This window comes from Fusarium oxysporum, chromosome 10, assembly GCF_000149955.1.
Source record: "Fusarium oxysporum f. sp. lycopersici 4287 chromosome 10, whole genome shotgun sequence".
In the NCBI taxonomy this organism is placed as follows: domain Eukaryota; kingdom Fungi; phylum Ascomycota; class Sordariomycetes; order Hypocreales; family Nectriaceae; genus Fusarium; species Fusarium oxysporum.
In genome coordinates this window covers 2,390,583-2,414,759 of record NC_030995.1, presented here as the reverse complement: position 1 = coordinate 2,414,759, position 24,177 = coordinate 2,390,583, and the positions used below count along the sequence as shown (strand labels likewise).

At 49.1% G+C, this 24,177-nt stretch overlaps 11 protein-coding genes across 11 annotated transcripts; 5 read left to right on the top strand and 6 right to left on the bottom strand.

The window, feature by feature from the left end:
* The first annotated feature begins 195 nt into the window (after nt 1–195).
* On the top strand, nt 196–1,727 carry FOXG_11783 (uncharacterized protein). Its single transcript, XM_018391512.1, has 5 exons — nt 196–535; nt 582–740; nt 791–1,113; nt 1,159–1,228; nt 1,274–1,727. The coding sequence occupies exons 1-5, from the start codon at nt 247–249 to the stop codon at nt 1,405–1,407; spliced, it is 975 nt and encodes a 324-aa protein (XP_018250171.1). The 5' UTR covers nt 196–246; the 3' UTR covers nt 1,408–1,727.
* A 740-nt stretch (nt 1,728–2,467) lies between these two features.
* FOXG_17778 (uncharacterized protein) lies at nt 2,468–3,884 on the top strand (the record flags this gene model as incomplete). Its single annotated transcript, XM_018397760.1, has 6 exons — nt 2,468–2,648; nt 2,701–2,720; nt 2,777–2,813; nt 2,861–2,928; nt 2,980–3,452; nt 3,500–3,884. The coding sequence occupies 6 exons, from the start codon at nt 2,468–2,470 to the stop codon at nt 3,882–3,884; spliced, it is 1,164 nt and encodes a 387-aa protein (XP_018250170.1).
* A 240-nt stretch (nt 3,885–4,124) lies between these two features.
* FOXG_11780 (uncharacterized protein) lies at nt 4,125–5,982 on the bottom strand (the record flags this gene model as incomplete). The annotated part of the gene is made up of 3 exons (XM_018391511.1): nt 5,506–5,982; nt 4,722–5,448; nt 4,125–4,673 (listed from the first exon to the last, which is right to left on the bottom strand). Exons 1-3 carry the CDS (start codon nt 5,751–5,753, stop codon nt 4,125–4,127), a joined length of 1,524 nt encoding a protein of 507 aa, XP_018250169.1. The 5' UTR covers nt 5,754–5,982.
* A 648-nt stretch (nt 5,983–6,630) lies between these two features.
* Nucleotides 6,631–7,935, bottom strand: FOXG_11779 (uncharacterized protein). The gene is made up of 4 exons (XM_018391510.1): nt 7,703–7,935; nt 7,496–7,651; nt 7,273–7,445; nt 6,631–7,220 (listed from the first exon to the last, which is right to left on the bottom strand). Exons 1-4 carry the CDS (start codon nt 7,853–7,855, stop codon nt 6,761–6,763), a joined length of 942 nt encoding a protein of 313 aa, XP_018250168.1. The 5' UTR covers nt 7,856–7,935; the 3' UTR covers nt 6,631–6,760.
* A 292-nt stretch (nt 7,936–8,227) lies between these two features.
* FOXG_11778 (uncharacterized protein) lies at nt 8,228–10,908 on the top strand (the record flags this gene model as incomplete). The annotated part of the gene is made up of 5 exons (XM_018391509.1): nt 8,228–8,302; nt 8,411–8,888; nt 8,959–9,480; nt 9,526–9,922; nt 9,969–10,908. 5 exons carry the CDS (start codon nt 8,228–8,230, stop codon nt 10,906–10,908), a joined length of 2,412 nt encoding a protein of 803 aa, XP_018250167.1.
* Nucleotides 10,909–11,192: 284 nt separating this feature from the next.
* On the top strand, nt 11,193–12,431 carry FOXG_11777 (uncharacterized protein; the record flags this gene model as incomplete). Its single annotated transcript, XM_018391508.1, has 1 exon — nt 11,193–12,431. One exon carries the CDS (start codon nt 11,193–11,195, stop codon nt 12,429–12,431), a length of 1,239 nt encoding a protein of 412 aa, XP_018250166.1.
* Nucleotides 12,432–12,490: 59 nt separating this feature from the next.
* On the bottom strand, nt 12,491–14,084 carry FOXG_11776 (amidase). Its single transcript, XM_018391507.1, has 3 exons — nt 13,710–14,084; nt 12,754–13,652; nt 12,491–12,688 (listed from the first exon to the last, which is right to left on the bottom strand). The coding sequence occupies exons 1-3, from the start codon at nt 13,963–13,965 to the stop codon at nt 12,518–12,520; spliced, it is 1,326 nt and encodes a 441-aa protein (XP_018250165.1). The 5' UTR covers nt 13,966–14,084; the 3' UTR covers nt 12,491–12,517.
* A 445-nt stretch (nt 14,085–14,529) lies between these two features.
* FOXG_11775 (uncharacterized protein) lies at nt 14,530–16,547 on the bottom strand (the record flags this gene model as incomplete). Its single annotated transcript, XM_018391506.1, has 6 exons — nt 14,530–15,669; nt 15,720–15,879; nt 15,937–16,023; nt 16,077–16,177; nt 16,237–16,321; nt 16,375–16,547. The coding sequence occupies 6 exons, from the start codon at nt 16,545–16,547 to the stop codon at nt 14,530–14,532; spliced, it is 1,746 nt and encodes a 581-aa protein (XP_018250164.1).
* Nucleotides 16,548–17,052: 505 nt separating this feature from the next.
* On the top strand, nt 17,053–19,973 carry FOXG_11774 (uncharacterized protein). Its single transcript, XM_018391505.1, has 6 exons — nt 17,053–17,128; nt 17,319–17,403; nt 17,465–17,554; nt 17,606–18,712; nt 18,761–19,095; nt 19,145–19,973. Coding segments are annotated over exons 1-6 (2,373 nt in total). The 5' UTR covers nt 17,053–17,126; the 3' UTR covers nt 19,899–19,973.
* Nucleotides 19,962–21,256, bottom strand: FOXG_11773 (uncharacterized protein). The gene is made up of 2 exons (XM_018391504.1): nt 20,988–21,256; nt 19,962–20,920 (listed from the first exon to the last, which is right to left on the bottom strand). Exons 1-2 carry the CDS (start codon nt 21,123–21,125, stop codon nt 20,072–20,074), a joined length of 987 nt encoding a protein of 328 aa, XP_018250162.1. The 5' UTR covers nt 21,126–21,256; the 3' UTR covers nt 19,962–20,071.
* Nucleotides 21,257–22,035: 779 nt separating this feature from the next.
* On the bottom strand, nt 22,036–24,097 carry FOXG_11772 (uncharacterized protein). Its single transcript, XM_018391503.1, has 2 exons — nt 23,304–24,097; nt 22,036–23,255 (listed from the first exon to the last, which is right to left on the bottom strand). Exons 1-2 carry the CDS (start codon nt 23,902–23,904, stop codon nt 22,069–22,071), a joined length of 1,788 nt encoding a protein of 595 aa, XP_018250161.1. The 5' UTR covers nt 23,905–24,097; the 3' UTR covers nt 22,036–22,068.
* Nucleotides 24,098–24,177: the final 80 nt, after the last annotated feature.

Genomic DNA, 24,177 nt, shown 5'->3' with positions numbered 1-24,177 from the left:
TACAGGGATTGACAGCGTGGTTTACCTGTTGTGACAGGTCTGCATATTATTACCCACTCGGATGTAACTGAGAAACATGTAATTGAGACAACAAGCAATCCGTTAACCGATCCTTGTCTCGAAAACCTCGGATCATGACGGTATTTGTGGAACGAACCTCACATGCATGAGGGGTTCACCATCGCGATGCTATAAACAAGCTCCCTCATTGCATATTTCCTGCATCGATCACTCACCTTATTCACAATGGACCCCTCATTTATGGAAAAGCAATGGGATGAACTCCCCGATCCCAAACGCATCTGGATAGGCCAACCAGGCAGCCGAGAAGAAGGTCTAGGCCGTCTCGTCCTGCTGACGCCAGCGCGGGTGGCTTCAGCCGCACAGACACAGATCAAGACTGGGATCCGCGTCAATCTCGGTTGGGATCTGAATAAGCTTGAGTTTGCGTGCTTTAACCGGCAGCCGTGTGAGCTCAAGATGGTGCCGCTGCTGGATGGTGTTGCGTTTGATGATATTTACGTTATGAATCCCCGTTAGTATTATTATTATGGTTTTGGGATCGTGTTGACCTTTGGTAGAGCAGAGTAGTCAGTGGGACGGATTGAGACACTTTTCTATGCCGAGGGAGGAGGGGAGTAAAGAGAGGGTGTTTTATGGAGGGACGACGAAGGAGGAGATTTTGGATAGGACGAATGACCGTATTGGTATTCACCACTGGGCTCAAGAAGGAATAACAGGTCGGTCAGAAACCCCCGACCCTCGTTTCATGTCTGATACCGTATTGCAGGCCGTGGAGTTCTAATCGACTACGCATCTTGGGCTGAAAAGAACGGCATCGCCTACTCAAACTTCTCCTTACACACTATCAAGCTCAACGAGATCCTCCAGATTGCCAAAGAATGCAACATCACCTTCCGACGCGGCGACATTCTTCTTGTCCGCATTGGCGTGATCAAAGAATGGGAGCATGTTATGGATGTAGACGCCAAGAAGGCATATGCTGCTACTACAAGTCCTCAACATGCAGGCGTTGAAGGAACAATGGATGTGCTCAAGTGGATATGGAACACGGGTTTTGCAGCTGTGGCGGGCGATGCTATTAGTTGGGAGGTAAGCTTGTGCGAGCAGTGTTATGTCAGAGACTGATGGGTACAGGTATACCCGCCAAGTGAGGGTGGTGTTTTGATGCATGAGTATATGTTGGCTGGATGGGGGATGCCAATTGGTAAGTTTTCACTACTTGCAGAGGGAATAAGTGCTAATGATTTAGGTGAATTGTTTGATCTGGAGAGATTGGCAGAGACATGCAAGCAATTGAACCGCTGGACGTTCTTCATGTCATCTTCGCCGTTTAACATGAAAGGAGGTATTTCCTCGCCACCAAATGCACAAGCTATCTTCTAGGTACTTCGTCTACCTTCACATGCCACAAGCGCTAGATGACAGCTCAGCATACCCTCAAGCAGAGTAACAAAATCGTATCATTAACAATGCTTTTTATGCCCTTCCTTGAAATTTTCTTTACGCGACAGCCACTCAATCAGTAATTACATGTGAACACAAGGATCCTTCACATCATATCACCAAATTCTCTCGTAACCGAAAAAGAGAAGACGGCCCGGGGAATTAAACCGGCGGGGGTATTTTAAACGGTGATCGACAATAAATGGGCCGAGTACGGAAGCGATGTAACGACGGGACGACCAACATGCATATGATCTGGCGATCTTTTCTATCTTGAGATCTTGCTATGTGCCGAGGTTGGGGGCCGTCAGTTTGAGTGGTCTAATTTCGGTAGCTCTTCTGGAATACATTCATAATTTTATGCAGCGTTGTTGACTCTTCTCTCTGGAGCGTTTGAAAGGATTGGCGGTTGAAATGCAACTTCGCTTGTCAAAGGGACCTTGTCTCACAATGAAACCCCCACCGAGTGCTGAAGATTAATATCTGATGTTATGATCGTGGCAAGCCAATCGTATCCTACCCACGCGGAACGCAGTTCCTCGAATTTGACATCCATGACTCCCTCGACAAATCTAATACTGTTGTTCGAACCTAGACGGGTATTGATCTCGGTAGCAGGTGAGGAACTTTTCTTTATGACCTCAGAGTATGCATGCGACAGGAACAATGGGCCATTCTCAGGGGTTTTGCTCATACCGGTCCATCACTCGTCCGAGTCCATGTGAAATCAGTAAATGATCATATTATCTGTGACTATTACATTCATTACCTCAAAATCCTAGGCCTGAGAAACTTGACTGGTCCCACTATCAACTACGGTTGATCACTGAACAAAGGATTCGCCGCCATGTCGTAGCTCCTATTACCTGCATCTGGTGTCTTCAGTGGGTACATATGTGCCTGACATGCTGTGTCCTACCATCGCTTGTCTTTGAGTTTTCCTCTTGGTTCTGCACCTTGACTATTCTGGATTCACTCCAACTAGCAACTCAAAGTCAACATGACCAAACCAGCGATGGAACCGCCTCCGGGGAAGGAGTCCAACTTTGACAATCCGAACCGAGAGTTGTACTACATCTGCATTGCTTCTAATGCAATCGCAATGTCTGTCTGTTCGATATTCGTCTTTTTACGTCTGTGGGCCCGTTACAGGCTGGCGATGAGGCTTCGGCTAGATGACAGTATGTCCATACCCATTACAACTTCGATTCCCTTGCTAACGTGGATACCTAGTTGCTTGTGTCATTGGATATGTATGTTATTTGTTCGGCGTACCCTAGTCTTGTGTCAAGTCCTAACCGTCCGCCAGATTGGCTTCATGGGATACTGCACTATGTGCCTGCTGAGTAAGTACTTGTCGCCCAGACTCAACACTTGAAGCTAACAACGATAGTGTTGAGATACGGTGGTGGCCTTCACCAATGGGATGTCCCAGATCATCTCATAACACAGTATAACCAGGTACGTCTCTTCCTTATGCCCCAACCCGAACCTGGGCTAAGCTTGTCGCAGACGGTCTATGCGACCATGGTCAACTACGGCCCAACAGTCTTTGCCATCAAAGCTGCCATTCTTCTCTTCCTCGCCAGCATCTTCTCTCCTTACAAGACCTACGTCAAATGGATATATGGCTTCCTCGGAGTTATGGGCGTCTACTACGTCGCCATGTTATTCCTCAAGATGTTCATCTGTCGTCCAATCTCAATGTTCTGGGGTGCTACAACCGATGGCGAATGCTTCAATCAGCGAGTTCTCATTCTTGTTGATAACATCATCAGTCTTCTCAGCGACATCGTTGTCCTTCTTCTACCCTGTCCTCTCACCAAGAAACTCCAAGTCGGACTTATCGCAAAGCTCAAGATCGTCGCTATCTTTGGAGTTGGAGGAATCGCCTGCATCTTTAGCCTTGTTCGGCTAGTATTCATTATCCATAATGGGGAAAGTCCAGATCAGACCTACGTCTTTCTGCAAATCAACCTGACTGGGTCAGTCACCTAGAGTCATGCTTTTGAACACCGCTAACCGAAGTCAGAATCGCTGAGTGCGGCATTGGAGTCGTCTGCGCGTGCTTCCCGTTCATGCCAATGTTATGGAAATCCATTCTTCACAAAGACAAGCCAGGCTATTCGTCCAATTACTCAAGGTCACAGTTTGAGATGATGAGTTCGTCCAAACAGCGATCGCGAAACACTGGGCATACACCAGAAAGCATTCACTATAACGAGGATATGGGAAGTGACGAGAATATTCTCATACCGAATGGCAAGTCGTACGTTACCACCAAGGTTCGTGCGGGAGATGATACTGCTGAGGGTAGTACCAATAGCATCGGCGACGGGAATGGAGGACACGGAACAAGCCTGGATAATTCGCATATTCTTCGAACAGTTGAGGTGCGTCAGTATGAAGAGCATTAATTGTATGTATCGTAGTTCACTCAATCATATCCGCCTTACCGATGCCTGCGAAGTCAATGCGAATGATGAACACCGTGGAGTCACAGTTGGATACCAGTGTAAAATGAAGCGCTAACATATTCATTACTCGTGACGATGAATCATAAGGATAAACGACAACTCAAGCTACCCAAAACGCTTCTCAGTCCAGATATCAGTTCATCACTCCAGTCCATAATCGCCAAATCCTTCAGACCACACTTAGTACTTGTATCGCCAGCCACGCTCAACACCAGAGTTAGGAGTCCATCCCTCCTGCTCATCAAGCTTCTTGTTAAGCTTCTGAGCCCTCCATCGAACAAGGAAGGCCGAGAGAACAGTCAAAGCACAGCCGAGAAGGAGAAGACCACCAGCCATGCGGTAGAAAGGCTCCTGGCTTCGAGGGTAGAAATAAGGGCTGAACCAATGGCTGACCTGGCTGATACAGTTGGCGATGGCGATAAGAGCGGCCTTCTTGGCGCGAGGAGCGGGGACGACAGTGGTTTCCCAGGAGAGCTGCAAGTTGAGACCGTTGTAGGTACCGCAGACGAGGAGGATGATACCGACGTATCGAGCTGCGACGTTGATGGTGCCGATGAGGATACCGCAACCAGCTGCAGATAGGATGATGGGGATGACGACGTGGTAAGTTGATTCCATGAAGTGACCACAGGACCAGGCGATGATACAGGCGGAGATGTAAGCGAGGGCGTAGGGAGGGGCCTGGATGAGGTAGGTGGTCATCTTGTTGAAGCCAAAGGTGTTCATGATCTGAAGATGTTAGTCAAGTTGCAGAAGTAGTGGCTAGGGTGTACTTACAGAAGGCAGGAAATCCTTGAAGCTCTGGGCAGTGACGAGGGCAAAGTGCATGAGGCAGAAGTACCAGGTGAAGGGATCCTTGACGGCATCACGAACACCGTCCCAAGTACCACCAACCTTCTCATCAATACCACCGTTGGAAACCAGGATTCGGTACTGGGCCATCTCGCGCTCCTGCTCATCGAGGAACTTGGTGTCATTGGGCCAAGAGGGGAGAACGAAGAAAGAGATGACAGCAACGATGATGGAGACAATACCCTCAATGAGGAAGAACCATTGCCAAGCGTGCATACCAGCAATACCGTCCATGTGCTCAAGAATACCAGCAGCCAAGAAACCAGAGATGATGTTGGAGATGGTGTTACCAGCGTGCCAGATAGCCATGCGGAAAGGCGATTCCTCTTTGGTGTACCAAGATGAAGTCATGAGCGTCAGACCAGGGAAGAAAGGAGCTTCCATCAAACCAATGAAGAAGCGAACGACACAGAATCCAACACCATTGGTCATAGCGGGCATGCAGATTGTACCCGCACTCCACATGAGCATGATGGTAGGCAGGAAGAGCTTGGGGTTCGTCTTGGCCATGAGGAGATTACCGGGCAATTGACCAATGAGGTAACCGACGTAGAAAGTCGAGATACCCGCGTTCCAAACGGTATCAGTCATGCCAAGATCTTCCTGCAGACCGGCGAGTCGAGCGTTGGAGACGTTGATGCGATCGAGGTAGCTAAGCTCATTGTTAGTCTTGGCTATCTTGGTAGTCGCTTGGTATTGTTTGACTTACTTCATCAAGAACATGAGGGTGACACAAGGCATCATATGCCAATCAACCTTGCTGCGAACCTTCTTGTTCAGTGCATCCATCTGCGTCTGCGAGAGATCGCGCAGGAGCGGAAAGCGAGCTTGGATCTCAATGGGAGGAATGTGTCCGACAGGCGAAGAGATGGCATTCTCAACGGCCGCGACCTCTGCCTTCTCATCGAAGCGGTCCTCATTGTGAGAGGCGGTCTCGTTATTCTGCGAAACAGTCATGCTGGGCGAACTCTCTTGGGGTTCCAAGACTTGGGTGGGTAGCTGATGTGGAACTGGACTGGAGAACTAAGAAGTGATGATGAGTCTGGGCAAGAAGAGAAATCTGGGGTAGGATCTACCAAGACTTTTATACACAGCTTGGCAGGATTCTCGTCATGTTGTTTGCTCGTTGTAGCAATCTGGATCTGGCTGAATGGCGAGTCAGCCGCAGTGCGGAACTGGAAAATTCATCGCTCCTAGTAGCGTTATCCCCATTAAGGTTACGCATAACCTTAACTTAGTCTTGGCAAGACGTGGAGAACCCCAGTAACGTGCGGTCTCGAATCTGCTTTGCGGGGGACAACAGAGTATGTCGTTTGTTCCCGCGGGAATTGATTTGCCAAGGCCTTCCCGATGACTCTCTCCTCCCCCACGGGGGAATGGAGGAGAGAATTATCGGTTAAGGATAGCGGAGGATGCTCGGGTTTGGGCTGAAGTTGGGGAAGGCCGATGCTGCTCTCCGGCTCTGAACCCTGGACGTTGCAGTCAAGTGACTCCAGTTTCCAACGGACCAAGTTTTCGGTAGGCGAATGTAATGCGGGGAAGTCCGAGGGTAGGATGGATCTTGGCTGTAGGTCTGGGGTAGACACGGTCTGACATGACATGTTTGTGACGATCGCCGTTGAGGACCCAGAAATGCCTCGGTGAAATCGGCATGAGTTTACGGTTATGTTTAAGCTTGTACGATGGATCTGATAAGCATAGATTACGGTTATACGATAAGATACTGAGAAAGATTGCAGAGTGAAGTCGTCTCAGTTTGATTCAGTTTGTGGCCTTGTCAACATCTCCAAGTCAAGAGTCACATTCACAGAACATGTACAGAAATTATTGTATGAAATGGATATAGAATATTGGAAATTCGTCTATGAATAATACATGAAATCGTTTTAATGCCATAAGCTAATACTCCGACCCAAACTTCCTGTAAATGAGATCCAAAACACAAAATACTCCCAATATGCACTCTACTTCTTCATCCCCATCAACAAGCCTGCAATATTCTCATACGCCGTGAAAACAATACCACCACTAAGAATCAACCGTCCCAATCGCATAGTACTTCCACTCCAGAACGCTCTCACGCCTCCATCACGGAGAACTTGCTGAACAGCCTCGCCCATACCAATACCCTTTGCAGACTGCGATCTTGTCTTGATGGTATCAAACGGTTGTGTAGCATAGACTGTGATGACACCGGCAATAGCGCCGATACCGAATGTCATGAAGGGGTTCTTTCCGTCGGACTTAAAGGTGTCTTTTAGGATGTTGTAGGAACCCATTCGGACTCCGGATGTGGCTGATTGCTTGAGGGTGGTGGACATGAGACCGCGGTAGATTTCACGGACGCCGCGCTCAACTGCGATTGTGCGCAGGGCGTGGAATCCGCCGTTGAGACGTTTGTTCCCTGAGCGAGCATCATCAATGCTATTTCATGTTAGTATACAACTTCGCCGCGCAATCCTGACGAGTAACTTACAGAGCAGTCTTGATTCGTTCCGTAGGCGTAACGACAGTCACACTCTCAACAGCACCAGCAATCATACCAGCGAGAATGTTTGATCCCGCAGAGTGCTTTCCATTGGCATCTGCTAATTGAGCCTTTACAGCATCAAAAGAGAGGAAGCGAACACCAGCCTTGGCAGCAGTTCCCTGATATTATTAGACCAAATTGTCAATTGATTGGGAAAAAGGATACTCACAGCGATTAATGAGGAGCATCCAGTGTAAATTGCGCGGATACCATCTGAACGAACTGTTTGGCCGATGACGGCAAATGGGGATTTGGAGACGACTGCTCCAGCGGGTGCTTGGCGGGCGCTGAGCTGCGCTACTGTCTTTGCCCACTCAAAGGGGTACTAAGCCTGTTAACATTTGGTGCTTTTCAACCTATAGCACAGAACACTCACTGTGATTGTGGCCTCAACACCACCGGCAACAGCACCAGCAGCCAGAGAAATACCAGGAGTAATCTTCTTCTTCTGTGCAGGCGTTGTTTGCGCTACGGCCTGCTTAGGTAGTGCGGGCTTAGCAATAGGTTGTGTTGTAGCGATGGCGTCCATTTTTGGGGTAATTCGGTGAATGCAAGGTGAAGAGAAACGGTCAAGACTTGGCAAATGATGACAAACGGGGAGAAATAAATAAATAATAAACTAGCAAGTAAAAAACAGCATCTACTAACATTTAAAGGATAGTCGCAGTTTAATAATAGTAGGCCTGCCAAAACTTGCAGCCACGGGATGAGGCTCACGGGTAAACATAACTGAAGTGAAGGGAAGAAAACGGAGAAAATTCAACGCTTTGCCCCTTGAGGACTACGACCCGCGGATCAACAGTGGATCCGAGTGGAATTGATCAGCTCAGCTTTCTTCCCGTCTCTTCCCGTCCCTCACAATCTTCCCTTTTTCTTCCCACGCAAAAGCACAGAGGAAACAATGCCCGTAGAGCCCACGCCTACCCGCGTCCGCAGGCGTGCCACAGAAGCATGCACATTCTGCCGCAAAAGAAAAGTGAGACTACTACCCCAATACCCCAGTTTCCCCTCCCATACCCCAGAGCCCAGGCGTCCCCGAAGCAGGTAACGAGTTCCCGCGGGACTAATTACGGTACAACCCTAGATCAAGTGTAACGGTCAGAAGCCAAAGTGTATCAACTGCCAGACATACGAGAAAGACTGCGTTTACGAGCCCGTCCCCGATGTCACCAAAGCAGCTGGCCGGCAGCGCCATCAGCGCACAAAGGCCCGTAGTGTCAAGGCGCGCACTGAATCACCTGCTCGTCAGGCCAGCGCCCCCGCCAATGAGGCAGCCTCGTCAATTGGCGACAGTGAAGCAGCGAGTGAGCGCAGTAGTCAGCAAGCAGTAACACGAGATGGAGCAGCACCTCGCCATCAATCGTGGGATCCTTCACCGCGGCCCATGGATTCAGGCGTCGCGAGAGTCGTTGTCCTAGCGAACGGTGAATCAACGTATCATGGGCGCACGAGTGCCCTGTTTGAGGATAATGCGCAGGAAAGACCTGTTGAGCAGGAGGTGCAGCCGCGGATGCCGGATCATTGGGTAGAGCGTGGTCTTATCGCTGAGGCAGCTAAGCAGCGTGGGTACCATCTTTTACTTATACTTGTAGTTTGTTAAGCGGCGTAACTAACATTGTGTGTGTGAGATAGGGCAACTGGAGGAGATCCATTTCGCTAAGGGGCAGCTTGACTTTGACGGCGTTGATCCGGACCTGGGGATGCATCTCCTCTCCCTACACTGGAACCGTCAACACCACTCATTCCTCATCACGTACCGTCCCGCGTTCATGCGGGACATGGCATGCGGCGGACCATACTTTTCGAAACTGCTACTCAACGCTATATACTTTGGTTCATCAAAGTTTAGTCCGAGACTTGAGGTTCGAAAGGACGTTAACGATGTCAGGACTGCGGGATGGCGGTATCGTGAGAGGGTTAGGGAGTTGGTGGGAGGGTCGTTGGACAGGAGCGATATTACGACGATTCAGGCGTTGCTTGTCATGACGAATTCGTTGTTTGCGCTGGGTGATGAGAGGAGTGCGGCGTGGTTGTATGCTGGGTTGGCGTTTCGTATGCTTATTGATTTGGGGTTGCATGTTGACTTGACGAATTCGCATCAATTCTCTGATGAGGATCTTGAGATACGACGTCGTGTGTTCTGGGGAGCTTTTGGTATGTACCTCCAGCAGGAGTATCAACAAATACTAACATGGACAGTGGTCGATAAGATTCAGAGTCTGTATCAAGGCCGTCCCGTCACCCTCAAAGAAAACGACGCCATGGTTCCGATAAAGTTCATCGATACATATTCTGAGCTCGAATTCTGGCAGCCTTTTGCGTACTCGACGTCAAAGAACGACTACGTTGGTTCGCCAGCATACAGTATCTCGACCTTCACTGCACTCTGCAAGTTGTCTATCGTCATGAGCGATGTCATGAGCACCATATACACCGTTCGGACAACAGACCAAAGCCCTGCTGAGCTGTCGAAAGTGTTGGATAAGCTTCAGAAGAAGTTGAAGGATTGGCATACGGCTTTACCGGATCATCTCAAGCCTGAGGTTGCGAACGCACCTGATGCCACTGTTCCTCCGCCTCACGTTCTCAGTCTCCAGTGAGTCTCCTTGACAATTGTGTTTCGTTTAACGCTAATATCTCAGCGCTATGTATCACGTCCTCGTCATTCTCCTCCACCGCCCCTTCGTCGCCGACGGTCATCTCTACAACACATTCCGCTCCATATCCGTCGACTCCGTCATAAAATGCTCAGCAGCCGCCTCCAGCATCTGCAGTCTTCTACGCGCCTACCACCGCGCATTCTCCGTCCGTCGCGCCCCCTACCTAATCTCCTACGCAACTTACGTCGCCGCTACAATCCACTGTCGCATCGCCGCCAAAAACGGCAAAGGCTCAGCAGCCTACGTTAACCTAATGACATGTCTCGCCGTGTTCAAAGAAAACCAAGAGACCAATTCTGCAGTTCAAAAAGCAGCGGTTATTATTCACAGACTCATGAGCAAGTACGGCGTTGTCGTTGATGATTTGCCCGATGACGCGCTTGAGGCTGAACCGGCTACCAAGTCGCGTGATCAACAGCCTCAGCAGCAGCAACAGCGAGTACAAGCGCAAATTGGGTACGAAGGGTTGGAGAATACGGGGAACGCACAGACGGAATCATCGCCGAATCAGGAAATGCAACCAGTCGAACTCAGCGGTAGCGCGGTGCCGTCACCTGGTTCAGACTGGATCAACATCGATGGCATCATACAGAGCTTCCTCCGCGAGGGCGACTTCAACAGCAACGAGCCAACCATGTACGGCCAAGCCGCTTCATACCCCCAGAAAATACCTCAAGTCGACGGGGAGCACTATCTCCACACATCGACAGGTCAACAGCCAGTTTACTTCCCCCAAGGGTTTCCCGCGGGAGGACTGAACAGTTTCGCTACTCCCGTGGCCGGGGCTGGGGACATTGAGGGTGGGAATTCATGGCAACAGACGAGTTTCTGGCCGGCGAATCAGGATGCTGCGTTTTTGGAGGATCCGATTTTCGGGTTTAATGGGTCGAGTACGGGTGAGTTTCAGTACATTGGGAGATGAAAATTCGCCACTATTTTTCCCGTTCCCGCGGGACACTTACTTTGAGACGGGACATATTCTATGGGGCAGACGGGAAGCCAAGAGCTTGTCTCCCACGGCATCTCCAGTTTTTCTTCCCTGCTAGAATCACTCGGAGTGTTATTCCCCTGCATCGCCAATGCCGAGCTCAATTACATTACGAACAAAATGGCAATTCCATGGCGAAACCACGAGTTATTTAACTCTTTCCATTTCGTTACCCTCCGAGTCTTGAGTACGTAATTCACAATCAATTCACAATCACAATGGCTATCGAGATCGAGACTCCCCAGGAGCACTATCCTACCCGCCACGCCCTGTCCTGCGTGCTAATGCGCGCCGGAACCTCAAAGGGCCTCTTCATCCACCGGAAAGACCTCCCCGAGAAGGAATCGGAATGGGGTCCACATCTCATCTCAGCATTGGGCTCGCGAAACAACGATGCTAAACAGGTCGACGGCGTCGGCGGTGGTTCATCTACTACGTCAAAGGTTGCTGTGATTTCACTGTCGAACCGTGAAGATGCCGACGTCGACTTTACTTTTGTCCAAGTCGCTGTTGGGAAGGAGTCGGTGGATTTCTCAGGAAACTGTGGAAATATGAGTTCGGGTGTTGGACCTTTCGCTGTTCAGGAGAGACTTGTCACGCCCAAGCCGGGACAGACGGAGATTGATGTTAGGATCTTCAACACCAACACGAGCAGAATCATCGTCGAGACTGTTGAGTTGGATCGTAATGGTGACTTCAAGGAGGATGGCGACTTTATCATTCCTGGTGTTAAATCACCTGGCAGTGAAGTCAAGTGCTCTTTCGTTGATCCCGCCGGTAGCATGGCGGGAAGCTTGTTCCCTTCTGGTCAGAAGCAGCAGTGGCTTCACGTCGACCCTTCTTCATTATTACCAGAGATGGCACCTTTTCAGATCCGCGCTACTTTGGTCGACGCTGCCAACCCCTTCGTCATGATCAGCGCAACAGACTTCACGACCATCCTTGGCGCTAATGCTGCACCAGAGACACAACACGCTCTCGTTGAAGCAATCCGATGCCAAGGCGCTGTAGACATGGGTTTAGCAACAAGCACAAAAGTTGCTGGCCTAACCCGCGGTACACCCAAGATCGCACTCCTCTCATCACCAACACACCGCGCCAACAACAAGACTCCCGATATTTACGTGCAGTCCTACTCCATGGGTCTTCCCCACCCAACACTCCAACTCACTGGCGCAGTCTGCCTAGGATCAGCAGTTAGCATTCAGGGTACTATCGCCGCAGACCTATCAGCTACACCTATTACCGACGGACCCCCAACGCCTGAGCGTACACCATCGCCTGATATGCAGGGAGAGAGGAATGATACCGCCAATACGAGACAGATTGTTATCGAGCATAGTAAGGGTACCATTCCTGTTCTTGTTAAGAAGAATGGGGAGGATGGGATTGAGAGCTGTGCTGTTTCGCGAACGGCGAGAAGGCTTTTCGAGGGACGGGTTTGTTACTACTTGTAAGATATTAATAGTATTAGCATTTGTTTAGAGCATGTATGATATCACGTCAATTGAGTTACGATTTGAACCATAATTCATTGCTACATCTAGACTATCTGTGATTTCCATCCTCCTGATGTCTCGAAGAGCCTTCCTACAGCTTCACTCACTACCAGAAGCTTTCTGTCGTGATACCTAGGTGCAACGAGGGACAAGCCAATCGGCATCCCGTTCTCACCAGCGAACCCCGGAATGTTGATGACAGGAGTATGCAGCGCCTAGAAGAGCCAAGTTAGTTGTGATTCTCACTTCTCAGCGATCTCCATGGGTACTGGTCACTTACCGTCCATATCAGATTGAATGCAGCACTTCCAGTAGCCTCAATGCCCTTGGGCGCCTCATCCGGCACACTCGGAACCAACACAGCATCATAATCCGCCAACATGTCATCAACGACAGGTCTTGCCGCTGCAATGTCATCAAAAGCTTTAACCTGCGCAGCTTTAGAGATCTTGAGGCGGTTCTCAACGTGTCCAACCAGCTGATCTGCAATCTGGGTCTTGTCAACCCTATACTCTGGTAGAAAGGCTGTTCGTCCATCAGTGTTGAAGACGATGGAGTGCCATTTTGGTAGATCTTGCAGATGTTCGGGAAACTCAATCTCTTCTACCGTAGCACCGCTTGATCGGAGGAGTTCAACGGCCTTATCCGTTGCTTTGACTAGACCGGGGCCAGCTTGGGGCCAAACCATTGTTTTGCAGATGGCGAATTTCCCTTTTTTGATAGAGTATTCTTGGTTAGGTGGCTCGTCGTCTTGCAAGGCAAATACATCAGCGAGTAAGTTCAGATCCTCCACGGTCCGAGCGTAAATGCCCAATGTATCAAGAATAAGCGAGAATACTTTCTGCCCTTCCCTTGAGATTGAGTTCCATGTTGGTTTGAATCCATAGATACCGTTGAAAGAGGCTGGGCGGATGGTGCTTCCTCCGGTCTGTGTTCCAAGACTGAGGGGAACTTGGAAGTCTGCTACAACTGCCCCAGATCCTGATGATGAACCTCCAGGTGTACGAGAACTATCGTGAGGGTTTGTTGTTTGAGGTCCTTGGGTAGTGGCTGCGAATTCGGTGGTGGTCGTCTTGCCTAGTATGAGCGCACCTGCTTTGCGGAGGATGATGATGCTAGCTGCGTCGACTTGGGGAGCATCATCTTTGTAGATGGGTGAGTTAAACTGCGTTGGCATATCTGAGTTCTCGCCGTTAACCAATTAATTTTCTGCCTCGTCTCCTTTAGTTGACTTACCCTTCGTGTAGATGACATCCTTGACCGCAATCGCAACACCATGCAAAGGTCCTCGGTCTTCCTTGGGGACAGCATCTAGTTTCCGAGCTTCTTGAAGTACTTGATCAGGATTGATATAAGCCCACGCTTTCACAACTGGATCTCGCTCTTTGATACGTGCCAGGAGTGACTGTGCATACTCCTCAACTGAGAGCTGGCCATCTCGGATCTTGGCAGCGACATCAGTTGCCGAGAGTTGGTAGGGCTGTACCAGCATAGTGACAATCCTTGAACAGTTCTATAGGCTAGAAGATGGGTCAGAGGCTTGCATATAACGATCTCTCCTATTCACTAGATCGTCGAGGCTTGTGTTCTTATGGAGGATGACATAATGCCTCAAAGACCTGACGGGTAATTATTCCCGGGACCGGCCTCCGATGGGCTTACTGATCTTATCAGCTTATCATCGGTCGGTATATTTGCATCCGATGCGGAGAGGTGGGTCCGGCGAACGAATTTGGCTGACGGAGATAAGCTTGGCAGGACGGAAACACTTCCTAGCGCTTTTGGAGGCGGGAACTGCACTTTCAATGAAACAATTTGAGGCTTCGGTCAAGGGAAGATCCATGATAAGTCTTCGTGGCGGACACAGAGTCTGGTCCGGAAGATAAGACAAGTCTTAGATACTTTCCCTTAGTTAGATGATTCACCAGGTCAGCTCAGCATTGGGGACAAGCTGCTGGAAAGAGTGCAAGGATCAATATTATTACTAGCTATCGGGGAAGGACAACGAAGCCATGTGGCTATATACGGCATTTACAATCTATGTCAATTCCATTGCTTAAAGCGACGAATCATCTGCCTTTGCATTCACCTCGCCCTCAGTCTTATCCGCAGAAGGTGATGCCTGAGCATAGATGACTTGTCCCTCTCTCTCGTCTTCATAGAAACCTTCTCTGCCATCCTTAGCCAGCCACTCCCAAGACTTGGCCGTTGCACGACCAGCAGGGAAGACACGAATGTTGACAAACTGAACACCAATAGTATATACAACTCCGGCAGTAACGAACGTCAGAAGCCAACCCATCATGTACATATAGCGTGAAGCATCGGAAAGAAGATGAGGCTGGTACTGTCCAACGAGACCGGGCAGGCCCATGGTAGTTCCTCCGATCCAGGCAAGACAGCCAACCCAGTTGACGCCAGACCAGAAGTGGTAGAGACCATGCTTGCTTCCGTCGTAGCATGATGGGACGTGGATGTTGCCTTTCCGGACGTAGACGTAGTCAACAATAATGACAGCGCACAGAGGCGCCATAAAGATGTTGTAACTACCCAGGAACGACAAGAAAGCTTGAGCATTCGCCATAAGCTTCCAAGGAACAACGCAAATTCCCAGAATAGCACAGACAATCTGCCCTCTTCGGATGGTGAGCCATCGTGGGAAGAGACCAGTCATATCAGACCCAAAAGGAATCGAGTTTGCGCCAAAGTTGGTCGCAAAGACACCCAACAGGAAAGCCAGCGCCAGGAAGAAGACTCCCGCACGAGCGCCCGCATTCCAATGATGGTCAAGAATAGAGTCAAGCAAATCCCAAATATTCCAGTACGCCTCCCCATAAACAGTCTGCATAGATGCCGTCGACGCAAGACCAAGGAAAAAGACAATGACAGATGACACAAAGACGCTAACGCCCTGGAGAGGACCTGCATCACGAGTCTTTTGGCAATATCTCGCTAGATCAGGCTGATTAACCAACATGGGCGATAATCCACCCATGATGACGTTGATGCCAGACATGATACTCCAGCCAAGAGGAGTCGTGGAAGCAGCTGCCTCAGCTTCTTTGGACGCCATGTTCATGCCGTTCAAGCCACCACCGTTGGCCATGCACCATCCGAAGATGGCGAATGCGGCGATGGGCATGGTGAAGCCTTTCACTGTGAAGACGTAGTGGATGTTTCTTGGATGAACCCACATCTGCAAACATTAGCAGTGTTTATTAGTGAAGGGGTTGTGGGGATACGTACGAATGGGAACTGCATGAGCCAAACGAGGAAGAAAGCCAGAAGGACCTTTGATGAGATATCGGCGCTTTCGCTAAGGGTATTGGTGAAGTTTTGCCATGAGCTGCCAAAGATGCAGCGGAGCATTACTGAAAGGATCGATCCGCCGTAGAAGGTCTGGATACTGTACAACTGTTAACATTGACGGTGGGAGAGACGTCAACGAGGGTGAGATACTTACCCGTACCAAACGATGCAGACGATGGCTCGGATGAAGATGAAGAAGTATGCGCCGTACATTCCCATGCTGGATCGAGCGAGCACAGGACTAGGTGTTGGATTAGTATATGTGTAGAAGCTGTAGGATTGTCGGTCACTTACAAACCAATATGGTACTGGACACCGGGCCTGGCCATGCAGATGACAACTAGAGATGCGAGCAATGCACCTAGAACACACGAGACGAATGATTGCTGCCAGGTCTATTGCCTTCAAGTCAGTTTTCCGCGGATCGGGGCGTCAATAGACGAGTAAAACTTACCAAACCAACAGCAATGAGCGATGAGCCAGTGTTCCATCCCGTTAGACTAAACTGGTTGGAGAACCAGTACAGCGGCAAATTGTACCTTCATCAATCAGTACAACCACAAATACTCTCGCCGGTGAACAATTGACTTACCATGTCCAGTTACGATGCTCTGGTGGCGTAGGTTCAAGATCTTTATTAGACCATCGCTCATTACCGACTCGAGTCTGACCATCTGCCGTTTCAGATGTCTTGACAAAGTTGACAAAAGCTTCCTTCGATCGAAAGGGAGCCGTGAGCTCGCTCCTAGATGGGATGTTTACCATGGTTGAGATACCTTCGTTTCTTTGTTCGTTATGCCTCAGTCTCTCAAGCTCTTGAACAATGTCTCAATAATCGGCATGCGCAAAATTGGGATCTTCTTGCTTGATATCTAATAGCCAACCTTACATCATAATCTCCAATCTATTCTCCAGACCTTAGCTGCCTTAGAGTCGCAATGTCTATCAGTACTCTATCGGGTACTTTTCTCCCGACGATTACTCACGTTCCAGTTCCAGTGGCGCGGTCCCTGAGTCGCACCGGATATAGCACCTTGATAAAAGGCGGGGTTTAACCGTCCGATTGGAGAGTCTGATAAGGAATGAAGCCAATCATGCTCGATAGCATGTCTCTATCAATGGTGATGTTCACTATGTAACGCTACAGGGGGCTAGTTTGGTCTGGGCATAGATAAGGTTGCCCGAAGATAACGGACCCACTGGGTTGACAGGCAGACAACGTGTGCGGTTTCTGGGGTCTGGGGAAATATTCTGTTTTCTTGGATCTTATCTGGAGTTTGTGATTGTTCATTCTGACCGGCTTCAATGAACCGAAAGTTTGTATGAGTGAACACGTTAATTTGCATGTGAGTCAATGCCAGGGTTTTGCAGTCACCAAGAACGTCATACAGCCAATGGAGAGATCCCAAGTGGCTGGTTCATGAAGTAGCGATTCACCAAGTTAGTCGCTGTTCATCTTGTCTAGCAGCTCATCATTCGAGAAATCACGCACTATCATGGAGAGTTTAGAATGGGCGTTAACATATCATGACTTAGGATAAAAAACATGAGAACTATGGACGACAACGGAACTGATCCTCGGACCACTGAAGGTAGGTATCCAATGCTTCAAGATCGAATCGTAAGTAATTATTCGGGTAAAGGGCTGTGTCTTGTAGACCAATGTCGCTGACACTCCCTAGGGGTCCATGGGAAGGCAGTCCGATGCTACAGCAGGTCGCAAGGGTCGCGTTGCACTGGCCTGTAAGCGATGCAAGAGACGTAAACAACGGGTGAGTCAGCCTTACACACTCCCTAGCAGTTATACTTACAAGAGACCCTAGTGCGATGGCTCACATCCAACATGTAAGTCCTGTGAAAGAGTCGGTACTCCGTGTATCTACGAGAGAACAATCCGACCGCAATACCCAGGAGGCAAGACCTTATATATCAATGCCCTCGAAGAACGTATCGCATTCCTCGAGGCCAGACTACCAGATCATGCGCAAGATCATTTTGAGACCCTCGCGCCGTCTTCTGTTGTTGATGGCCAAGACAATGACGCTGTCAACACACAGGCTTATCCTGAGTCCTCATCATCTCACCGTGGGTCTGTATCTGAAGATCTCGATGGCTATGAGCGCAACTCTATCATTGATGGCGTCGCCTACCTTTCACTCTGCGCCTCTGGTACAGCTGAAGCAACTCCAGATCCATCATACCTTGGTTCAAGTTCAGGTGCTGCTATCGCTCGAATGATACAGCGCTCCATCTTTCATAACTCTAGAAATGACATTACTCGTCCGAGCAATTTTCCAAGACAATCAAATCCTTCCGTTGATCCATACCTCGAGAGTCTAGCTCCAACCCTTCACCTCCATCCGGATGAACCATCTCACGGCTTTCCTTTCCCGGACGAAGCTCGCCATCTCTTCGACATATTTTTTGACCGAATGCACACCCGATGGCCAATCCTAGACAGGAAGAAATACTCTGAGCTTTTCGAAGTCCAGTATCAACAGGGTGCTCTGTCCATGACCCAACGAAGCATCATGCACCTGATCTACGCCATCGCCGCACGTTTCGAACAACTTACACGCAAATCATCACAAGTCGATCCTGAAAAACACTTGCTAGCTGCGATTGAACCAATGGATTATATCCTAGAGCAGCACAATCTTGCTACCGTTCAGTTTCTCTTATTACTTGCTGTTCATGGCCAGAGGTCGCCTTATGGAGCTGGTGCTTGGAGTCAGGTCCGCTATGCGGTTTCGTTATGTATTGAGCTTGGTTTGCATCGTGAGCGACAAGGACCAGCCCCAACTGCAGACGTCGCAAGAGATCTGGAGATCCGGCGAAGGGCTTTCTGGTCGTGCTATTGTCTTGACCGAGGAACAAGCGTTGTTCTTGGTAGGGCCTTTGCGATATCTGATAGAGATATCAATGTTTCGGTAAGTCACCCTCACCTACCGTTAGAATAACATTCTGACTGAAGTTAGATGCCCAACCCTGGCCGAGAATACTGGGATCTGACCCATGTATCTCTCAATGATGAACACGCTGTTGAGTGGTGTAACATCGAACCCTTCATCCATATCATCAAGCTGGAAAAGATCCAGTCACGTATTCACCGGACTGTTTTCAGGGTCGACAAAGATATCTTCTCCGGTCCAGTTGAGGAACGAGTCAAGCTGGATCAGAAGATGGCGTCTATACGAGCAGACCTCGACAGATGGATCCAAACAACACCCCAGTCACCCAAAGACAATGGCAAGATTACGTGGCTCTATGATCCTGAGAGTACTAACCAAGATGCCGGAGACTTTTACAGTCTGTAAGTATCCCTTCATGTCATCTTGGCGAACAAAGACTGATGATAGTAGTCAATATCATAAAGCGGTCTTAGCCCTCTTCACAGTCTTGCTTCCATCTCTAGCCACGACTGATCCTCGGTTCATCACAACAGCGCGATCAGCTGCATGTGTCTGCGTAGCATACAAGCGACTGAATCAGCAACGGACGCTTACATACACTATGATCTCACTGCATAGCTGTTTCGTCGCAGGACTTACTTTAATGTACTGTATCTGGAAGGACAAGAGCCTATTCAGCTATCATGTTGTCGAAGCTACACAAGCATGTTCTCAGAGTCTCACTGTGTTTGGCGAGAAATGGGCAGGTGCCGTCAAGTATCGCGACATCTTTGATGCACTATCTGGCAGTCTTCTAAAGACTCTCATAAGCCCCGGTGGACTGTCTGGTGATACTGGAATGGGTGCACATCAGAATCCGCCTTTGCAGGCCAAGTTCGACCGACCAAGCTTCAGTGCCAGCCCAGGGTTATCATCTTATCAGCCTCACTCCAACTTACAGAACAGCAATGAGGCAGACGATATCACAATGCGCGATCTTGTCTCCGACGCTGTTAAAGAGGCTTTCATGGAGGTTGATGAGGAAGCACCTGGTGGTTGGCATGGCTGGCACATGTGGAATGAGATGCTTGGTGAAGATCCTAGCGCTGCGGATCTGTCCACTTCTAATGTGTTTTCTGGAGCGGCGAAGGGTTGTAAAGATGTTTGGAACTTGTCGCAGGGAGACTTGGATCTGAGTAGAGGTTGGGACTATAGCGGACAATGAGTGATGTGAATGGTCTTGCATTATCTAAATCATCGAAGAACTATGAAACATGTGTTAAATGAATTTTTGTTGTCGTCCTCGAAACTATTGGCTTCTCCTCGGTCTTTATGGATAGGACAAAGCAGATCGTGGGAATACAACCGATTATTGAGTCATCTATTTAAATATTTCTATTAAGCCAACTCACCCTTCTTGTAAGGAAACTGCTCCCTAAAAGCCTCAGCAATCTCCGTCCTCGTCGCAACCCAAACACCCTCCTTCTGTGCAATATACTCCACGAAATCCTTCAAAGCCTTAAACCGTCCCGGCCGTCCAATAATACGACAATGCAAGCCAATAGTCATCATCTTGGGCTCACCCGCCTCTCCCTCTTCATACAGCACATCGAATGCATTCTTGAGATGAGTGTAGAAACTGGTAGAGTCGCGAAAGCCAGTGACGACGTGGAACTTGAAATCATTGCAGTCGTAGCTGTACGGAACCATCAGACAGCCCTTGGGGTTTGGCTTTTCTCGCTCGGTGGGGAGATCAATCCAGTATGGTACGTCGTCGGCGTATGTATCACTTGCCCAAACGAGCTCTTCACCCATTTCTTCGTAAACCTGAGGAATCAGAGTGCGGCTGTGCGGCGAAGGACGGCCGTAGTACCATCCCTTAGGCGCATATCCAGTCAAGTTCTTCAAACTTGTGATGCCCTTTTTGATGTATTCCTTCTCCTTCTCAACAGACCAATCATGATGATCTACCCAGCGGTAAGCATGGGAAGCTACATCATGGCCCTCTTCGACACAGCGGGTAGCTACTTCAGGCTGCTGCTCAACAGCTTGGGCAACAGCGTAAAGCGTGAACTTCATCTTATGCTGGTTGAAGAGCTTGAACAATCTCCAGAAACCAACGCGAGAGCCATATTCGTACTCTGATTCACCGTTGAGGTCGCGCTCGTTCATGCGTGGTGTTGTAGGGTGTTCGCGGAGGTTTGTCTCTGAGACGCCATCGCCACTTTGAACACAGCGCTCGCCGCCCTAAAATGCCACGAGTTTTAGCTATGAAGATGTAATTGCCGGTTTTCTTCTGTGCAGTTGGATTTACCTCTTCGTAATTGATGACGAATGATACAGCGATCTTGGCGTTGTTGGGCCACTTCAACCCTGCTAGACCCTTCTCTCCATATCCCTTAAAGTCGCGGTCATAGCCGTAATCGGGGTGTGAGGCGTAAGTTGTAGGCATGATAGGCAATAACACTAGACTCTGAGAATGAAACTTTTGTATCAACACAGTTAGACAATTGTTGAACTATGGGCTGATGGCTGGGCTATAAACAAGCTGTATCAGTGCCTTATCTCGATGCCGGCCAACTTATTGCGAACCCTTCGGCGAATTCTGGCCCGATGTCTCCTACGACCTTCCTATACCCAACCGGTATAGCATTATCGTACAAAGCGTTGAGTGATAAGCGGGAATAAACGGGGTCAACCAAGAGCTTATCGTCCCCAGTCAAGATGCAACGTCCGTTATCTTCCCCGCGTTTCTTATCACAGACACGATTCATGACCCCGCGCTAGGGGCGTTTTCCTGACCCGGATCAGGACCTGAAGATCTCTCTCAGGATCTGTAGGGTAAGAGCGACAGAACGCTCAATGAATGGGACAAGCAGCAAAGTATAGTCGTAATACAGAGTGCTTAGACGATTTATCTTTCTGACCAAAGCTATAGCTATTATTTACTACCTATTACAGTCGTTCTCTTAATTGCACAAGAGAAAGGCGGATGTGTCCGTCAATACACAAGTCTGTTGCTCAAGGCCTAAGAAATTAAACTCAGATGGTGAGAGTGCACTGAGCCTACATCCTTAAAAAAGCCACTTTGGCTTCAGGGAAAAAGTCGCCTAGATCTAAATACCCAACTAGCAGGGGTCTCTAAGTTATTGCACTAACAGATTGACTTGAACTCGAATGCTCTTCGCGCGTGAGATAAAGTACTGTCGGTAGTCTCTTAGTACCTCTCTTCTTCCTCGTCACGTTTCGCGTCTGGTGCGCGATCGATGAACAGGGTTTCCAGCCGCCTCCAATCGGTGCGTTTTCCCTCCATCACCAACAATTCCTTGTGGGCAATAGTCAAGAACAATTGTCAAAAACTTTTATTCCTTGTGATAACTCAAAAAGCTCTATCTCTATCGCTGTGCCTTTTCGAGATCGACCTGCCCAGGTCTCTCATCCTCCGTCATCTCCTGATCTGTTGAACCTGACGCGTCCTCAGTTTTTGCAGGCGATTTGAGGCTCGTGTTTCCAACCCAGAACGTCAGAACCAGACTTAATCCCGAGCATACCGTAAAGAAGACAAATGTGTAGTACAGACCCTTCATGTATGCATCTAGAATGATATCCTGATCCTGTTGCGACAAGCCCATACTGCTCAAAGAGTATGTTGATGATGTCAATTGAGCAATTGTGTCGTTGGACACGATGCCTTTACCACCAAGCTCTTTGTTCAACGTGTTAGAGAGGATAACACCCGAGATGACTACTCCAAACGCTCCGCCAATTGTGCGGATAAAGTTTCGCAAACCAGTCGTCACTGCTCTGTCCTCACTGCGACCGTTTGCATACATCCCAACGAGTGTAGGCTGCAGAGTGAACCCAATACCCGCGCCCTCAACGATGAGAATGGCGATTAGCGGGCCCAGCTTCGTCTCACGATCAAAGATAAGCGTAAGGCCATTTCCAAGCGTCCATAGAGCGAAACCAGCTAGGATGCAGTGCATATAACTTCCCACGCGACTCATGTACTGCCCTGAAAGGATAGACGTGAGTGATGTTGGAATGACCACTGCTAAGATGAGAGCACCGGCAACTAGTGCGTCGTATCCAAGGACCGATTGGAAGTACAGCGGTAGATAGAAGAAGTTGCCAAAGTAAGCCAAACCCGTCAAAAAAGACTGCAGGTATAGCGCCCAGCAATGAGGTGCACGATATAGTCGAAGAGGCATAATCGGTAGTTTTGCCAATTTCCATTCAAACAGAACGAAGAGGACGGCTAGCAAGATACTGATGATGACGGTGGCGATGAAGAAAGCTGACGTCCAGGCATATGTGACGCCTCCTCCAGATATGGGGATCAGAAGTAGTAGTGTTGATGCAATGTTGAGAACGATGCCTCCGTAGTCGATCTTTTTTATCTTCTCCATGTACCCTCCGGATCGATGCTTTAGAGGGAGGTAGAACCAGATAATCGCTGTTGTAGGCAGAGTGATGATGGGTATCATCCAAAAGACCCATCGCCAAGTCGCAGATTGAACGATCGCACCGCCTAGGAAGGGTCCGACGCCGTTTGCAAGGGCAATGATGGCTCCTAACATACCTAATCTTTGTCAATCCAGGCTCGCTAAGCATGTATATGACAACTCACCTTGATAGTAGCCTCGATTTTGTAGTGATGTGATATCACTCACGATAATCATGACCAAGCTATTAATCCCCCCACCACCAACACCAGCAATCGACCGGAAAACGTACAACTGCACCGGCGTCTTTGCAAAACCGCACGCAAGATCACCAACACCCATGAGAAACAGGCATAACAATAGCATATTCTTCCGCCCGAAAATATCCGAAAGTCGGCCGTTGATCAGCTGAAATGCCGTAGACGCTATTAAAAACGAAGTTCCGATCCATGACGTTGAAGTTCCTGTTTCGAGCTCGCCAGCTACGGCGGGTGTAGCCGTTGACACGCTCGTTTGGTCGAGGAAAGATACGAAAAGGCATACTGATAGGGCGGTTATGGAGATAAGAAGGCGTTTTCGGGGGAGGTCGCTGTTGCGTTGGCCGCCTATGCTTTCGGCGTCGCTTTGGTCTGTGCTGTTTTGTTCTGCTATTTGTGTTCTGGAACCGCTGTCGATGTTGGCGATTCGTATTTTCTCATCGCTGGCAAGCTGAGACGGTGACTCGTCCTTTGTGATCTGTTCGGAGCATGCTTGTGATGTGTCGAAATTCTTAGAATCGGGACTCATGTTGACGATCACTTGCGAAGTATCTTGCTTGCGACAAGACAGAGGGAGTACAAGAGAGAGGAAGAAGATGACCAGCTTCGCCAAAGTCCTTGTATTTCTGACACGCAACAGCCTCCACCCAGACAAGAAACGATGATCAATTTTGCAATGTCATCATCAAATTCTTCAGCTCACATATTTCCCGTCAGGAACCCTTATTCCCGAATCCCCCACCTTGTGTTCATTCGACGAGACACGAGCACATTCGCAAAGGTCCCCGTCGGCCAAGAATGT

What these genes read in the sequence shown, in the direction of transcription:
- FOXG_11783 (XM_018391512.1), top strand. Translation starts at nt 247, where the DNA reads ATGGACCCCTCATTTATGGAAAAGCAATGGGATGAACTCCCCGATCCC. An exon ending in TATTTACGTTATGAATCCCC is followed by an intron (nt 536 to 581) that starts GTTAGTATTATT and finishes GACCTTTGGTAG; the next exon opens with AGCAGAGTAGTCAGTGGGAC. An exon ending in TGGATGGGGGATGCCAATTG is followed by an intron (nt 1,229 to 1,273) that starts GTAAGTTTTCAC and finishes CTAATGATTTAG; the next exon opens with GTGAATTGTTTGATCTGGAG.
- FOXG_11779 (XM_018391510.1), bottom strand. Translation starts at nt 7,855, where the DNA reads ATGGACGCCATCGCTACAACACAACCTATTGCTAAGCCCGCACTACCT. An exon ending in GATGCTCCTCATTAATCGCT is followed by an intron (nt 7,446 to 7,495) that starts GTGAGTATCCTT and finishes TAATAATATCAG; the next exon opens with GGAACTGCTGCCAAGGCTGG. An exon ending in GAACGAATCAAGACTGCTCT is followed by an intron (nt 7,221 to 7,272) that starts GTAAGTTACTCG and finishes AACATGAAATAG; the next exon opens with CATTGATGATGCTCGCTCAG.
- FOXG_11776 (XM_018391507.1), bottom strand. Translation starts at nt 13,965, where the DNA reads ATGCTGGTACAGCCCTACCAACTCTCGGCAACTGATGTCGCTGCCAAG. An exon ending in GGATGTCATCTACACGAAGG is followed by an intron (nt 13,653 to 13,709) that starts GTAAGTCAACTA and finishes GCGAGAACTCAG; the next exon opens with ATATGCCAACGCAGTTTAAC. An exon ending in CATTCAATCTGATATGGACG is followed by an intron (nt 12,689 to 12,753) that starts GTAAGTGACCAG and finishes TGGCTCTTCTAG; the next exon opens with GCGCTGCATACTCCTGTCAT.
- FOXG_11774 (XM_018391505.1), top strand. An exon ending in CAATGCTTCAAGATCGAATC is followed by an intron (nt 17,404 to 17,464) that starts GTAAGTAATTAT and finishes GACACTCCCTAG; the next exon opens with GGGTCCATGGGAAGGCAGTC. An exon ending in ATAGAGATATCAATGTTTCG is followed by an intron (nt 18,713 to 18,760) that starts GTAAGTCACCCT and finishes GACTGAAGTTAG; the next exon opens with ATGCCCAACCCTGGCCGAGA.
- FOXG_11773 (XM_018391504.1), bottom strand. Translation starts at nt 21,125, where the DNA reads ATGCCTACAACTTACGCCTCACACCCCGATTACGGCTATGACCGCGAC. An exon ending in TCGTCATCAATTACGAAGAG is followed by an intron (nt 20,921 to 20,987) that starts GTAAATCCAACT and finishes GTGGCATTTTAG; the next exon opens with GGCGGCGAGCGCTGTGTTCA.
- FOXG_11772 (XM_018391503.1), bottom strand. Translation starts at nt 23,904, where the DNA reads ATGAGTCCCGATTCTAAGAATTTCGACACATCACAAGCATGCTCCGAA. An exon ending in AAATCGAGGCTACTATCAAG is followed by an intron (nt 23,256 to 23,303) that starts GTGAGTTGTCAT and finishes GACAAAGATTAG; the next exon opens with GTATGTTAGGAGCCATCATT.